General features: G+C 41.9%; 1 protein-coding gene across 1 annotated transcript in view; it reads left to right on the top strand.

Annotated features, from left to right (window-relative positions):
• The window catches only part of LOC147011281 (uncharacterized), a 62,327-nt gene that overhangs the window by 42,194 nt on the left and 5,514 nt on the right, over positions 1–14,619 (top strand). Inside the window, exon 5 of the mRNA XM_085855960.1 lies at positions 7,383–7,558. Coding sequence (XP_085712086.1) covers positions 7,383–7,558 — 176 coding nt within the window. The remainder of the gene's footprint in view (positions 1–7,382; positions 7,559–14,619) is intronic.

Below are 14,619 nucleotides of genomic sequence, written 5' to 3'. Positions count from 1 at the left end.
CACACCTTTACGTCAATGGTGCTGTTAATTTACACAATTTTCTGGGGAAGTCAATGCCCAGATCAGGATGAAGAGAAGTCACTTAAGAGTTGAAAAGTCACTGCTTTTGTGGCTGTCAGCTACACAGGTGTGTTTGGGCCATATTGGTTTGAAGACAAAAACGGAAGAATGGTTACCATCAATCAAGAACAATACCGGTCAATTGTCAACGCATTTTATGAAGACTTGAAGCAATCGATGAGCACTGCAGCCCTTCGGCGACGGTGGTTCATGCAAGACGGTGCTACCCCACATACAGCCATCAAAACAATTGCCTTTCTGTGTCAAAAATTCGGATAATGAGGTCTCAGTTTACGTATGGAAGAAGAATGGTCTCCACACAGCCCCAACCTCAATCCACTGGATTTTGTTTTTCCTCTGGGGAGCTTGATTGGATAACGTCTACAAGGAGCACCTCAGATCTGAACCTGATCTGAAGGCAGCAGTTGAGGCTTATGTGCAGACAGTAACCATTAAAACTTCTTGAAACGTCTTCGAGAACTTCACAATTTGTGTGAATGTATGTTGTGTGCGTGGGGGTGCTCACATCGAACACCTCAACAACAACGCATTAACGCATAATGAGTTTCATTTCTCCATGATTTGGTTTTCATTTTACAAGTTAATTGTTTGTTTTATTACTCAACGTTTTGGTTAATAAAGTTTTGAAGTGGCTTACCGTTTATTGATACACATTGTATATATATATATATATATATATATATATATATATATATATATATATATATATATATATATATATATATATATATATATATATATATATATATATATATATATATATATTGTTACGGCTGTGGAAATTCGCAAACCACCATTCAGGTCCCGTAGGTGAGATATCTCTTAAGTACATGTGTAGTTAGCCCAAATCCGTTGTCTAGAGGGAATTTATGTGATTAATTCGGGCTGCGATCCTTTGAGATAGCCGTTTTTCTTTTTCTGTTGTTATTTTAAACGACAAACCTCCCCGCAAACAACAACCGCCACCAACTTTTTCAAGTTTCAATAACTTTTTCACAAGTTTACAAATGGCTGGCTTGCTTGGCTTGTTTCTGGGATGCACTCCATATTCAGGACAGAACCTCGTCTGGACGGAAACAATTGATTTGGTCTCAAAATACCACGTGACGATGTTTACTCTTTGCTCCGTAGAAAACATCATTTTTTTTCCATAGAATACTTTGGTTATGCTTGAATGACTTCTCCAAAGGTCAATGATCACTGCGATAAAACAAAAAAAACATTAAGGTAATTACGAAAAGCACAAAGGTCATTGAGGTCACTGCCTCCCACCTTTCTCGACTTCACGCTGTCGAAACCAGGGCTTTTAAGATCATTGGCATCTCCCGCAATGAAGCTGAGTCTTTGGGCCTCTCACTCAATCACCGCAGGTTGGTCGGTGGTCTTTCTGTCTTCTACCGACTCCTCTCCAGCCTTGCCCCCCCTGCTCTCTCTGTGATTTGTCCCAACCACATTTCCACAGGGCGCTCAAGGTCCGCCAACAACCCCCTTCTGGTAAAACTACCAAAATCACGAATCACTGCTCATCTTCACTCTTTCATTCCTCTTTTTTCCCGCCTTTGGAATAAACTTCCTCACTCTATTCTTTCCCATTCTTCCCTCCAGGCTTTCAAAACAGCTGTTCACCACCACCTCTTATCTTCCCCCATCCAAATCCTCGATCTTTTCTACCCCGATAATCCACCCAAGCCCACTTCCTTCAATTCTCCTGCTTTCCTTCCTGAAAGTCCCTTTAATGTCCATCTTCCCCTCGCCATGTTCCCCGTCCCATCCCCATCCCTCCCCCTTCCACAGTTCACCTGTGTCTGTTCCCCAATGTTTTGTCCCTTCCACTCCCGCCCCTCTTGTCTCATGCCTCCTTGCTGTGAGTTGTGTGTTAGCTCTCATACGAGCCTCGACCAAGGTATACAAAAAAAAAAAAAAAAAAAAAAAGAAGTGGTTAACCATTTATTGACACACCCTGTGCATATACAGTATATAAATAAATATGTATATATATATATATATATATATATATATATATATATATATATATATATATATAAATAAGTATGTATATATATATATATATATATATATATATGTATATGTATATATATATATATATATATATATGTATGTGTATGTATATATATATATGTATGTATATATATATGTATGTATATATATATATATATATATATATATATATATATATATATATGTATGTATATATATATATATATATATATGTATGTATATATATATATATATGTATGTATATATATATATATATGTATGTATATATATATATATATATATATATATATATATATATATATATATATATATATATATATATATATATATATATATATTGTTGTGGTTACCAGATTCGCAAACCACCATTCAGGTCCCTTAGGTGAGGTATCTCGGTAAGTGCATGTGTAGTTAGGCCCAAACCCGTTGTCTAGTGGGAATACATGTCATTTATGCGAGCTGCGACTCTTCAGGATAGCCGTTTTTCTTTTACTATCTTTATTTTGGACCAACCGCCATGATCACAACCACAACATCAACCACCGACCACAACCACCGCTTCACCACAACCGCCACGACCTTCACGCACACCTCACAACCGTAGCATCGCCACCGTTCTTGCCCCGCTGTGGGTACCGGTGTTGGACTCATGCAGAACGCGCGTCGAACAGCGTGTACAAAACCACGGATTTTCTGCTTCAAAAACGGATCGAAAACGACACACGCCCACTTTTTGCCGTCCAATCGGTGAGCGAGGGGCGAATTGGCCCCCTCCGCAGGCCGATCGATATATGCAAATTTGTGGATCAAAAAGCCTTCACGCCCACTTTTTCTCGGGCCAATGGGGAGCGAGGTGAAAGGTCAAAGGGAGGGGGTCAAAGGCGAAGTTACGGGGGGATAAAAGGACGGTGTTCGTCAGTCAAAGGAGTCGTAAAAGTCGGAGCGAAAGAGTCAGCAGAACGAGAACGAGGGGTCGGAGAGTCGCAAGAGAGAACGAGGGAGAGTCAGCAGAACGAGAACGGAGAGTCAAGAAGAGGAGAGTCGGAAGCAGAGGGTCAAGACTTCGCGGGCGGTGGAGCTGCTCGTCGTGTGCGTTGGAGTCGGAACGGAGGGGACGGAGCTGTGGAAAGGCGGCGACACCAGACGAGGGGGTGCTCGCGTCGTGCAGGAAGCTGCACCCGAGGGAGGCCGGCAGCGCGACCTGGCCGAGGTGGAGACGCTCGTCGCATATAATAAAGATCCTCTATACCCCGAGCATCAGCAACCCCCTCCTGTTTCCCCCCGCGCTGAGATAGTGTTACCAAGGGGGCCCCGTTCCCACCCCCTGCCAGGCACTGTCCACGAGGCCCGCGGGTTGCGTGGCCATCGCCGCTCCGCGTCTCATCACCAGACGGGTAGGCCCGACCCGGTCTCGGCCCCAGGCCTACCTCATTCTTGGGGTATTTCTTTTCCTTGGTTTTGGGTATGTGTTGTCGGCGCCGTCTGTGAAGTAGAATTGTATAAGTGTTGCCGTGTGCTCGGTAGTCGGTATTAGCTCTGCACTGTGTTTTCACTTTTATGTTTGCTTTTTGTGTAAATGGAAGTGTGTTTTCTTTTTTTTGTGTGCATTTGGTGGAATTGTATTTGTGTGCTTTCCGTTCGTCGCGAATAAATGTGCTTTATTGTTGAACTGTTCTCCCGCTTCGCTTCGTCTTTTCCCCCATTGAACCCTCATCTTGCTTCACGTAAAGGGTTGGTAGTGGGCTGAATACGCCCGATAATTAATCGAACCGTCGAGGTCGACGATAACACCGCTCGGTTATTCTGATAGTACGGAACGGGTCGCTTAAGTGGCCCGTGTCCGAAGTCGACCTGCGGCGAGGTGCGATCGCCCGGTCTACCCTCCGCGTGGGTACTTAGGTAGTTCGAATTTGGCGAGCAACCCTATCCCACGCGGGGGCTGATTGGCTCGATCGCGGTGAGACCGAAAGGTCCACCCGTGACTGGTTCCCGGCGTTAGTCCGAGAGGGTCACGACTGGATTGTCCGTCCGGTGGGCGACGTGCCGCGATTCAAGTTACGTGGCCGGCCGCACGCCGGCGGGCGCGAAATCCGCAACAATATGTATATATATATATATATATATATATATATATATATATATATGTATATATATATATATATATATATATATATATATGTATATATATATATATATATATATATTACCAGATTGAACAGATCTGAGACCTGGACAATGTGCAACTTTTAATACCAAGAGTGTCGTTTTTCAATGTTCTTATGCCGTCCAGTAAATTATTTGAGATGATTTAATTTGAGAGGTCCAGTGATTATTAAAAGATGTAAATTCAATTCAATTCCCTCGCCGAAGGGGTAAAAAGCTTGTTTTGTGAAAGATGAAAAAGGTGAAAAAAGCTTGTTTTAGGCCAATTTGAGCATTTTTCCGTTTACAAGTTTTTCCTGTGAAATGCAGCGTTTTGCGAATTTGAAGCTAAAATACTCACTATTTCAATAAAATCACGCGTTTTCGCTTCAGAACAGTGATGTAGAACAAAAAGTTGAGTCGGGCAATGCTTTTGTTTGGTGAAAAAGGTAATTCGTTACCCTTTTGTTTGTTCGATTTTGTTTTCCTGTCTGTCACCTTCAAGTCACAATTTTAAACGGATATTCACGAAACTTCACCACTTGGTGGAGTTTGGCATAAGCAAGAAGTCTATTGTTTTTGAGGTCAAAAGGTAAAAAGGTCAACAAATTTGTCAAATTTCTAAAATCCTCAATTTTCATACGATTGACTTGAAATTTGAAGAGAATTTATATTTCAGTTCACCGAATTAAACTCGCCAATTATTTTTGAGGTCAACATGGACCAAAAGGTCAACATATGCCCAAGGTCAACAACTAAGGTCGTCTTTCTGAAATCCTCAATTTTCATCCCATTGACTTGACATTTGAAGAGGATTTGCTTTCAGCTCTTTGAATTCAAACCAATTATTTTTGAGGTCAACATACGTAGGCCAAAAGGTCAACATTGGCCGACTTTATAAAATCCTCATTTTTCATCTGGTTGACTTGAAATTTGGACAGGAGTTGCACATTTGGTCACTGAATTCAACCACCAATTATTTTTGAGGTCAAATTTGTTTTATGGATTTTGCAAGTATCGTGCTCTGCATGACATCGTCTTCTTGTTTGTTTGTTTGTACAAACAGAACTTTCATATTTTTCTCCGCAATCGCTTGTCAAAATTTTCACCATCGGTACAACTACTTATGTAGAATGTTGTTATCATAATTATGACATCATAGATCACGTGGTGTGGCAGCCATGTTGGAAAACGGGAAATCTTTGGACCTCTGTATCTCTGAAACAGCACCAAGGAAAAAAATTTAAACTTGGCACCTGGCAAGTACTCCTCATAGGAAATAAGTGTGATTTTTTAATATCATAGGTGTAGCTATATCTGATCAGTATGAAAATTTTTGAGGGTCATCTAGGGATACAATGGTCCATAGAAAAATATTTGATGACATCATCAGTCTCGTTCTTCGGCAGCCATATTGTTTATAAAAAAATAAAATTCTTCAAAAATCTTCTCAGAAGTAGCTGAACTGATGGAGGTGAAACTTTACCTGTATGACCGCCTATCCATGAGGAACAAAAGTGTCACATACATGGCATCATAAGCCACATGGTTTGGCAGCCATATTGGATTTACCCTGAAGCCAATAAAAAATCTTCTCCAGAATGGCTGTACAGATCGAGGGTAAACTTCACACAAATATTCCCCAAGCCTTGGGTGTAACAATTTGTTAAGGAATAATTGACAGGTCACATGGTTTGGCAGCCATATTGGATTGAAGAAAATATTAAATAATGTTTTCTTTGGAACCGCTTAATCAATCGATGTGCTGCACAATTATAATCTAGTAGTGATAGGGATACATGTTTTTTTTTAGATCCTTGTGGAGGATCTCTAAGTCTTACTCACGTTGTTGTTCTTGAGGACTTTTTAGATCCTCGTGGAGGATCTCTAAGTCTTACTCACGTTGTTGTTGTTCTTGTGGACTTTTTAGATCCTCGTGGAGGATCTCTAAGTCTTACTCACGTTGTTGTTCTTCATCTTCTTCTTGTGGACTTTTTTGTTTCACAGCCTACAGTTTTCATCGAAACTTCCTGAAACTCGGCATATATGTGTAAAAATACCCTGCGCAGACAGTAACGATCTCGGATTTTGAAAATTCCTCCTAGAAAAAAAAGTTATGACGTCAAAATATCTCCGCTAATGGAAATCGCCTAAAAAATTATCTCTGAAACTAGGCAAGCTTTTTGAATTCTGTTTGTGGGAATCGAACAGGGCATTAGCAGAGATGAATTACCGCACATATGATACATCACTATGACGTCATATCAATTTTAATGACGTCATTCCTATTTTTTGACATTTTTTTGTTTCATAACCCAGAGTTTTCATCGGATCTTCGTGAAACTTGCCATGTATATGCAGAAAGCCCACACGCAGGCAGTAACCATCTCCGATTTTGGTAATTCTTCCGAGAAAAAAAGTTGACGTTATAATATCGCCGCTAATGGAAATCGCCTATACCATTATCTCCGAAACTAGGCAAGCTGTTTGAATTCTGTTTGCGGGAATTAAGCCGAGCATTATTACAGATAATTTATCACAAACCTGATACATCACAATGACGTTATACTCGTTTTTATGACGTCATCATTAAGAGGACGAGGATCTTAGCTCATTTGAGCTTGTAATTTAAAATTGATCGGACTTATGGTCTGGCAGAATTTTTTTTTGATGTGGGTTCTTCTTGATTTTTTTGTTTGTTTGTTTGGAATAAGAGGGTGGAGGAGTAGCAGCTGAAATGTGAATCCTATCCATGTTCCTCCTGATGACTTCATATTTGCTTTTTGCTTGTTCGGGTTCCTTCTGATGGCTCCAATGCAGGACTGTACCTATTTGTTCTTCCATTTTATCTGAATTGAATATATTTGAAGCCCATTCTAAATTCAATTGAATAATAAATAAGAAAACGTCATGAGTAAGGGTCAGGTGTCCACTCAAAGCAGGGTTGCATCAAAGTGGAACATCTTGGTGCCAGGTCATCACTGCCAGCAGTTATAAAGTGGCAGTTCAAATTATGTCTCTCATTAATTACATAACGCACCAGTACACAATTGCCTCACAAAATACACCACACAAAATAACCCTAACAGTTTGTCATGAGCAAATGGATGAGATGTCACGTGATGTGTGTCATGATGCAGAAGGGAAGTTCCAGGTGAGGTTGGAGAGTGCAGGAGAAGCCCTGAAGGAACTGCAGCATCAGCATTTTGTTCTGTCAGTAGACCAAGATGGCCTGAGAATTCTGAGTTCGGATCCTCACCACGAATGCTTGTTTTGTTGGCCTTTCGAAACCATCAAGCGCTTTGGACATCACCAGGTTGGTTACAATTGCAATCAATTTGTATTCTGATGACGCTTTATACTCGTCCATTTCTCACCCTGTCTTCTTCACGACCTCCTCACCAGTCTTTCCATCTTCCTCATGTTGCCTTCATTGTTGTGTTACTATTCTTTTCATTTTTCTTCACCTCACAACCATCACTTCCTCCCTTTTTGTTCACCAAAGCGGAAGTTCAACCACAAGCATGGTGGCAGGCCATCGTCACCTCGTTGTGTTTTCCTCAACCTGTTTGTTCCTAGTTTTGATCCTCAGGTTTTAACACATGCCTGGTGTTGGCATAATGGTTGTGGTGGTGGGCTTGGGATCCTCGGGTCATGAGTTCGAATCCTGCTTGGCTGTGGAATTAACACCAGGTGGGGTTGACTCAGCCTGTCATCCTTCTGAGATTGGCAAAATGAGCACCAGCTTGCTGGGATGATTGAGCCATTCAACTATCCTGTGTTGGAGTGGAAACCCATCCAGGATTGTGCCCAATAGCCCAGGAGACTGCTTTGGCAACACTGACACTCTGAACAGAGTATGGTCCTGATGGATGGTTGGATGGATGGTTTTAACACCCACCTTAAAAAGTCTGTCTTGTTCACTGCCAACAGGGTATAGTAGCATCCGATATTGAGAAGAGCATGTTTTTGAATGGAATGTTAAAATGGAATCTTAAGCCAGCCTTAATATTTGCTTGTACACTTACAGTATGTTACGGACCTCATTGTGATCTCCTGGTGCCTTATTAAAAGATGCACCTTAATGGCCTACTTTGACCAAATTGAAAGTTTCCAATATGTCATTGTTTGTGGTCACCAATGGCAGGGTGACCATTGTATCAGCCAGTTGGTAAATAACTCCTAATAATGTTGTAACCAACGGGTAACGTTCGTATTCACATATCTATCTATATCTGTTCTAATAAATGTCAGCGTGAGTGTGTCCTCCATTACTCCAAAACCATGAAACCTAGTGGCCCCAAACTTTGTATGCATACTAAATGTCAGTTAAAAGCTAGATGTTGAAGTATTTCTGGATAAGCATTAGTAAATTCCTGTTTACAAAAACGATTAAATGGACTGTTACATGTTATAAGTTTCGTGTAGCACGAACCGGTGAATTGTAATATAACCTGCTCGATGTAATGAGATAATTTTGACTGTAGAGGGCGGTATTGTACTGTAAACTGCCTGATGAGATTTGTGAAGATGCTGGAACGTTCTGAGATGAAACTTCCAGTATGGACGATAATCACATTTGCTGGAAGGCATGGGATTCTTCTGTGATGACATATAAACCCACGAGATGAAGGTGTAGAGAGACGGGTGACATATGACGAGACATGTGCATCGTTCGTCCCCGTGTTCGATTTAAGCTCGATGAGTCAACTTAGTGGTAATGTCCAGAGTGGTTGTTAACACATGGAGCCGATTATAAATCAGGTTGTTTAATACTTAATAAGATTTTGTATTGGGAAAGAATTCCTTTGAGCTCTTTAATCATCCTGAACGGGCCAGCACACAAGTGAGAATGACGTGACGGGAACTGATCATTCGACACCCACGGTGGACGAAGTGAACATGCGTGAGTTGAGCCAGCAGGACAATGACACTGGGTGGAGATAATTAAATGTGGGAAACGGAGTTGGACATTGTTTTTAATGGTGGACTTCCTCATTTGACTTTGTATCAGTTTATTTGAAATACAAGTTTCAAAAACATTATGCTGTTGAAGTCATCACTGTAACATCACTCAGAAGTCACAGACCCCAACTGACAAAGATCCATTTGATTGGAAGCTGACCTGAATGTTTGTTCTTAACTTTGGATTGCAGTCATGAGATAACGAGCTGGGTTCAGCACCATGAACAACATACGTACACCAAAGGGAAGGAAACCCCAAAGTGTATACACCCCGACATTTGGCAACCGTAACAGGATCTGTCAGTGGTAGAAGGCTTTACGGTGTCACTGAAACAGCAGACGAGGAAGACTATGCATAAACCACGGTACTGCAGTTATGATCTGAATTCACATTGATCGCTCATCCAACTGCCATGGAGTTTGACAAATGGATTGAGTGAGGCGAGCGGCTTGGATTGAAGGAATAGACACCTGATGGTGTTTGTTAAAGAACAGCAAGCAGACGAGAAGGCTCGAGAACGTGAGGCAAGGCAAACGGAGTATGAGGGATGTGCACGTAAAGAGGAGGCAGAGCATGAGGAACGTGCTCGGGAAGCCAAACGTACGAAGAAGGAAATGCGAATGAAGATTGAATTGGCAAGAATACAGTTGGAGATTGAAGCAGCTGCACGTGCTTGCACCACACCTGAAAATGGTGATGTATGAGTAATGGCAAACAAGCTGATGCTCCCCACATTTTGATGAGAAATGCAATGAACTGGATGCATACCTTGAGAGATGATTCGAGAGCTTCGCTGCGAGTCAACATTGGAACAGAGAAGACTGGGCAGTTAGTCTCAGTCCCCTTCTGACAGGAAAAGCACTCCAGATGTGCACCAGTATGCCCTCGGAGATTGCTCACGACGATGATCGCTTGAAAGTGGCCTTGTTGAAGAGGTGTTAATTTTCAGAGGAGAGATATCGCCGGAGGTTCAGAGAAATTAAACTTGACGAAAGCGAAACTGCGTTTCAGTTTGTTGCAAGTTTGAGATGGTGTTTTACACGACGGACTTTGATGGCAAAGTGCGAATGCAGCTTTGAAGCATTAACCGACTTGTTGGTTTGTGAACAGTTCCTTCGTGTGTGTTCTATGGAGATGACCCTGTTCATACATGAGAGAGTGCCTCATGATACGGACGCAATGACGACCTTGGCTGAGCAGTATATTTGAAGCGCATGGACAGCGTATTACTGGGAGGTCAGTCAAGAAGAAGGACGTCGTAATGAAACCAAGGTTGGACAGTTTGCTGCACAAGACTGACCCACCTTAGCCAACAAAGCCCCAATTCAGTAGAAGCGAGAGCGAATGCTTCTATTGTAACAAGATGCTGCACATGATGGCTGAATGTCGATTGAGGAAGGCAACTCAGATGAGGTCACAACAGAAGGCAGCCAGTGCAGTGCACGATTTCCAGAGAAAAGATGTTATGTACAGAGCAGAGCCGAAAGAGCAGTCTGAATCGGCTGTGCAAAAGTGTCCTGAAGAGATCCGGGTGAACAATGGAGGATTTCAGTCAACACCTACGGTCTTCAGGAGTTGTGAGGAAACCATCGCTGGTATCGTCATTGGCAACATCACCGTGGATGAAGGCTACATGGGTTCACAGAAAGTGACAATACTCTGAGACTCAGGATGTACTCGTGCAGCTGTGAAGAAAGACCTGGTGACTACAAGGCAGATGACTGACAAGGTCTACTCCTACAAGCTAACTGATAGTTAGCTTGTAATGAGGATGTAACACACGAGGATGTCAACATCAGCGAAGATTTGTCAGCAAGGCAGAAGGAGGAAGTCCAGGAATTACTCCAGGAGTTTGTGGACATCTTCACCTGAATTTCCAGGTACTACTAACCTGGAGAAGCATAAGATTGAGACCACCACAAATGAGCCAGTCAGAGTCAAGCAGTGCCAAATGCCATATGCTGTGTAAACTGTGACAAAGGAGGAAGTGGAAGCTATGTTGGAATCAGATATCATGAAACCATCAAACTCGCCTACAATTCACCAGTGGTGATTGTGAGGAAAAAGGATGGATCCAACCATTTCTGCATTGACTTTCGGAGATTGAACTTGATCACAAAGTTTAACACTGAACCCATGGGGAATCCTGAAGCTATCATAGCAAAACTGGAGCGAGATCGGTATAAGATGCCATTTGGCTTGCTAAACTCAGCGGCAACCTTCAATCGAATGATGAGGAAGATGCTGCACAATTTACGTAACATCGACGACTACATGGATGACATCCTGACGCACACAGTCAGATGGGAAGACCATGTCAAAACACTGTGGCAACTCTTTGAGTGGATCAGGGAAACTGGTTTGACTCTTCAGCCTTCCAAGTGTTGCACTGGATTTCACACGCTGGAGTTTGTGGGACACCGAGTGGGAAAGTGTCAGGTACAGATGGAGGAAGAAAAACTCACCTGTCAGAAATGCCCCAGTACCAACGACCACTAGAGGTGTTAGCTCCAATCCTTAAGATGTTGCTTTTTCTTTTCTTTTTTCCCCCACAATTTTTGGCTCCAATCCGCCTCCTTATTATGTTATTTTCAGTCTTCATAGATATAATTGCAAAAGTTTTCAAGTCTATCTTTTTCGGGGGGACTTGTTACATCTTGCTTTTGTTTCCTGAATTCATGGTAGAATCTCTTTGGGTTGTTTTCAAACAACTGGTTTTGTTTTCTCCCTTTGTTAGCTTCATCATAGTTTATTTATCTTCTTTGCTATCATTTCTATTTTGAGTTTGTTTTCAGCAACCATACCTCTCGGTCTTTGTGCTTGGCTTTATATTTTTATTTATTTTTTGGATTGTCTTTAATAGTTTTGGGCTTATATTCCAATCATAAACTGCTGCATTTGACCCGTTTACTTTCTCAGTTGTTCTCTGATTCATCCATCTCCGTTTCCATGGTGGTACATTATCTTTGTCTGTAGGACCTGGTTTATTAACCTCCGCCATCTTCGAAGATGGATGGAGGTTACTGTTTTCACCCCTTTCTGTTTGTTTGTTTGTTTGTTTGTGTGTTTGTTTGTTTGTTTGTTTGTTTGTGAACAGCATTACGGAAAAACTCCTCGACAAATTTCGATGAAACTTGGTGGGGGGTGGGGGGTTAGGTATGGTCCAAGGATCATGCCATTAAATTTTGGACTTGGTCCCCCCCCCAAAAAAAAAATTGTTAGAGAATTGTTTTTTTGCATTTCTACATGTTTTAAGTGATTTCCAACCCCCCACCCCCAAAAAATTGTTCGAGAGAATTTTTTTTTTTTTTTGCATTTCTACATGTTTTAAGTGATTTCCAACTCCCCCCCCAAAAAATGAGGAGAAATTTTTGTTTTTGCATTTCTACATGTTTTAAGTGATTTCCAACCCCCCAAATTGTTACCCCCAATTTTTTTTGTGATTTCCAACCCCCCCCAAAAAAATTTGTTGGAGAAAATGTTTTTTTTTTGCATTTCTACATGTTTTAAGTGATTTCCAACCCCCCCCCAAAAAAAATTTAGAGAAAAAAATTTTTTTTTTTGCCTTTCTACACATTTTAAGTGATTTCCAACCCCCCGCCAAAAAAAAAAATTGTTAGAGAAAAAATTTTTGCAACTTTTTTTTCAACAAAATTTCGATATCTTTTTTTTGCATTCCTACATGTTTTAAGTGATTTCTAACCCCCCCCCCCAAAAAAAAATGTTGGAGAAAAGAACTATTACTCTGTCAGCACTGTTGACATCATATTTAATGAATAAGATATAAGGTTCACTTGAGTGACCCAGCAGTATCGGCGGCGGAGGTTTTGCACTCTCCCGAGTGCTCCCCTCTCTAGTTTTTCTTGCGGTGATGTTTGTCTGTCACATTTTCTTGAATTCAGCAACGTTGCTGCAAAGCTCACGGTGTTGATTTCCTTCAATCCAGCTGACCTTTGCATGATTTTTCTGAGTGCTGTGTTAGTTCGTTTCAAAAGTATTTTTGTCTTTTTATTATTTTCTATCTTGAAGTGTTGTGGTCTTTCTTTGAGTGGTATCAACCTCATCTCCTCTATTTTGTTGGCTAGCTCTTCCTCCAGTTCACACTGCTCTTTATCTTCCTTTCCCTTCTGCCATTCTTCATCCTATTCCTGCCCATTATTTTTGCCCCTCCCTGCACTTCATCTTCCTCTCCTTTATTCTGTTGTTATCCCTCCTCTTCGTGCCCATCACTATCCACCCCTCCTGTCCTTATGCCACCCCCGACCCCACCCCGCTTATGCAAGAGTGCCTCCTGGTTCATGTCAATGGATCCGGTCCATTTCTCTCCATGCAGTGGGTCTGTATCCACTCCTCCCTCCATCACTTGTCGAACCAGCCGCTGGGTCTCCGATGCCACGTTGTGTTCCAAACCCCGATTTTGCCACGTGTGTGTGTGTGTGTGTGTGTGTGTGTGTGTGTGTGTGTGTGTGTGTGTGTGTGTGTGTGTGTGTGTGTGTGTGTGTGTGTAGAGAGGAGAGAGAGAGGAGAGAGAGAGGAGAGATGGGAGACACACACACACACACACACACACACACACACACACACACACACACACACACACACACACACACACACACACACACACACACACACTAGACCCTGTGGAAAAAATAAAATGAGGTGGTTTATTCAACTTTCTCTTTTGTCTGGGTGAGATGCTCAATCCAACTATAAACTCTCATCCTAGTTGTTTGCCTTCGAGTACCCCATTAAGCCGGCTTTCACTTGTGCTTTGCGTTCACCAATGGAAGTTAAAGACCCAACCAAACATGGAGTGCTTTGTGTGCAGTTATCCCGACAAAATTGGATCCTCCTGGCATGACCTGCAGCACCTTTGCAATAGAGCTAGAAACCTGTGCAGGATTGATTCCTGACCTGCATAGGAACACCCCATTATGCTTCGTGGAGTTAGTTATTTATCTTGTGAACTTGGACCGTAGAATGATAGCGTGGTGGAAAAGCTCGACCCGGTCGAGCAAACACCGATACACTGGGTTGTAACATTTATTACATACGTTCGGAGAAAGATTAAGCAACATGGTACAGAATATCTCTGCCTCTCGGAGACAGAGCATCTGCTTGTATACAAAATGCAGTCGTGGACGTTTTTCGCCTGAAGTATCAGTGCAGTAAAACAAAAGGGAGGGGTACACATTTCATTTGACTAAGTAAGCATGGACTAACACCCAGATAACATTGAGAAGGGCAAGCAATATATCAATCAATGGTCCTAAGTTTCTTGAACAACAACACCATATATGGATCTACCAATGTCACAGGATGTTTGCACAGGGATTCTACCCCACCTACTTGTGGTTTGTCAAGCAAACATTCTAATGAGCAGAACAAAAGAAACCCACAAGCCGAGGGTG

This window comes from Eptatretus burgeri, chromosome 15 (genome assembly GCF_056783735.1).
Source record: "Eptatretus burgeri isolate ZD-2024b chromosome 15, Ebu_testis_v1, whole genome shotgun sequence".
Taxonomy (NCBI): Eukaryota; Metazoa; Chordata; class Myxini; order Myxiniformes; family Myxinidae; genus Eptatretus; species Eptatretus burgeri.
This window is presented reverse-complemented; position numbering and strand designations above follow the sequence as displayed.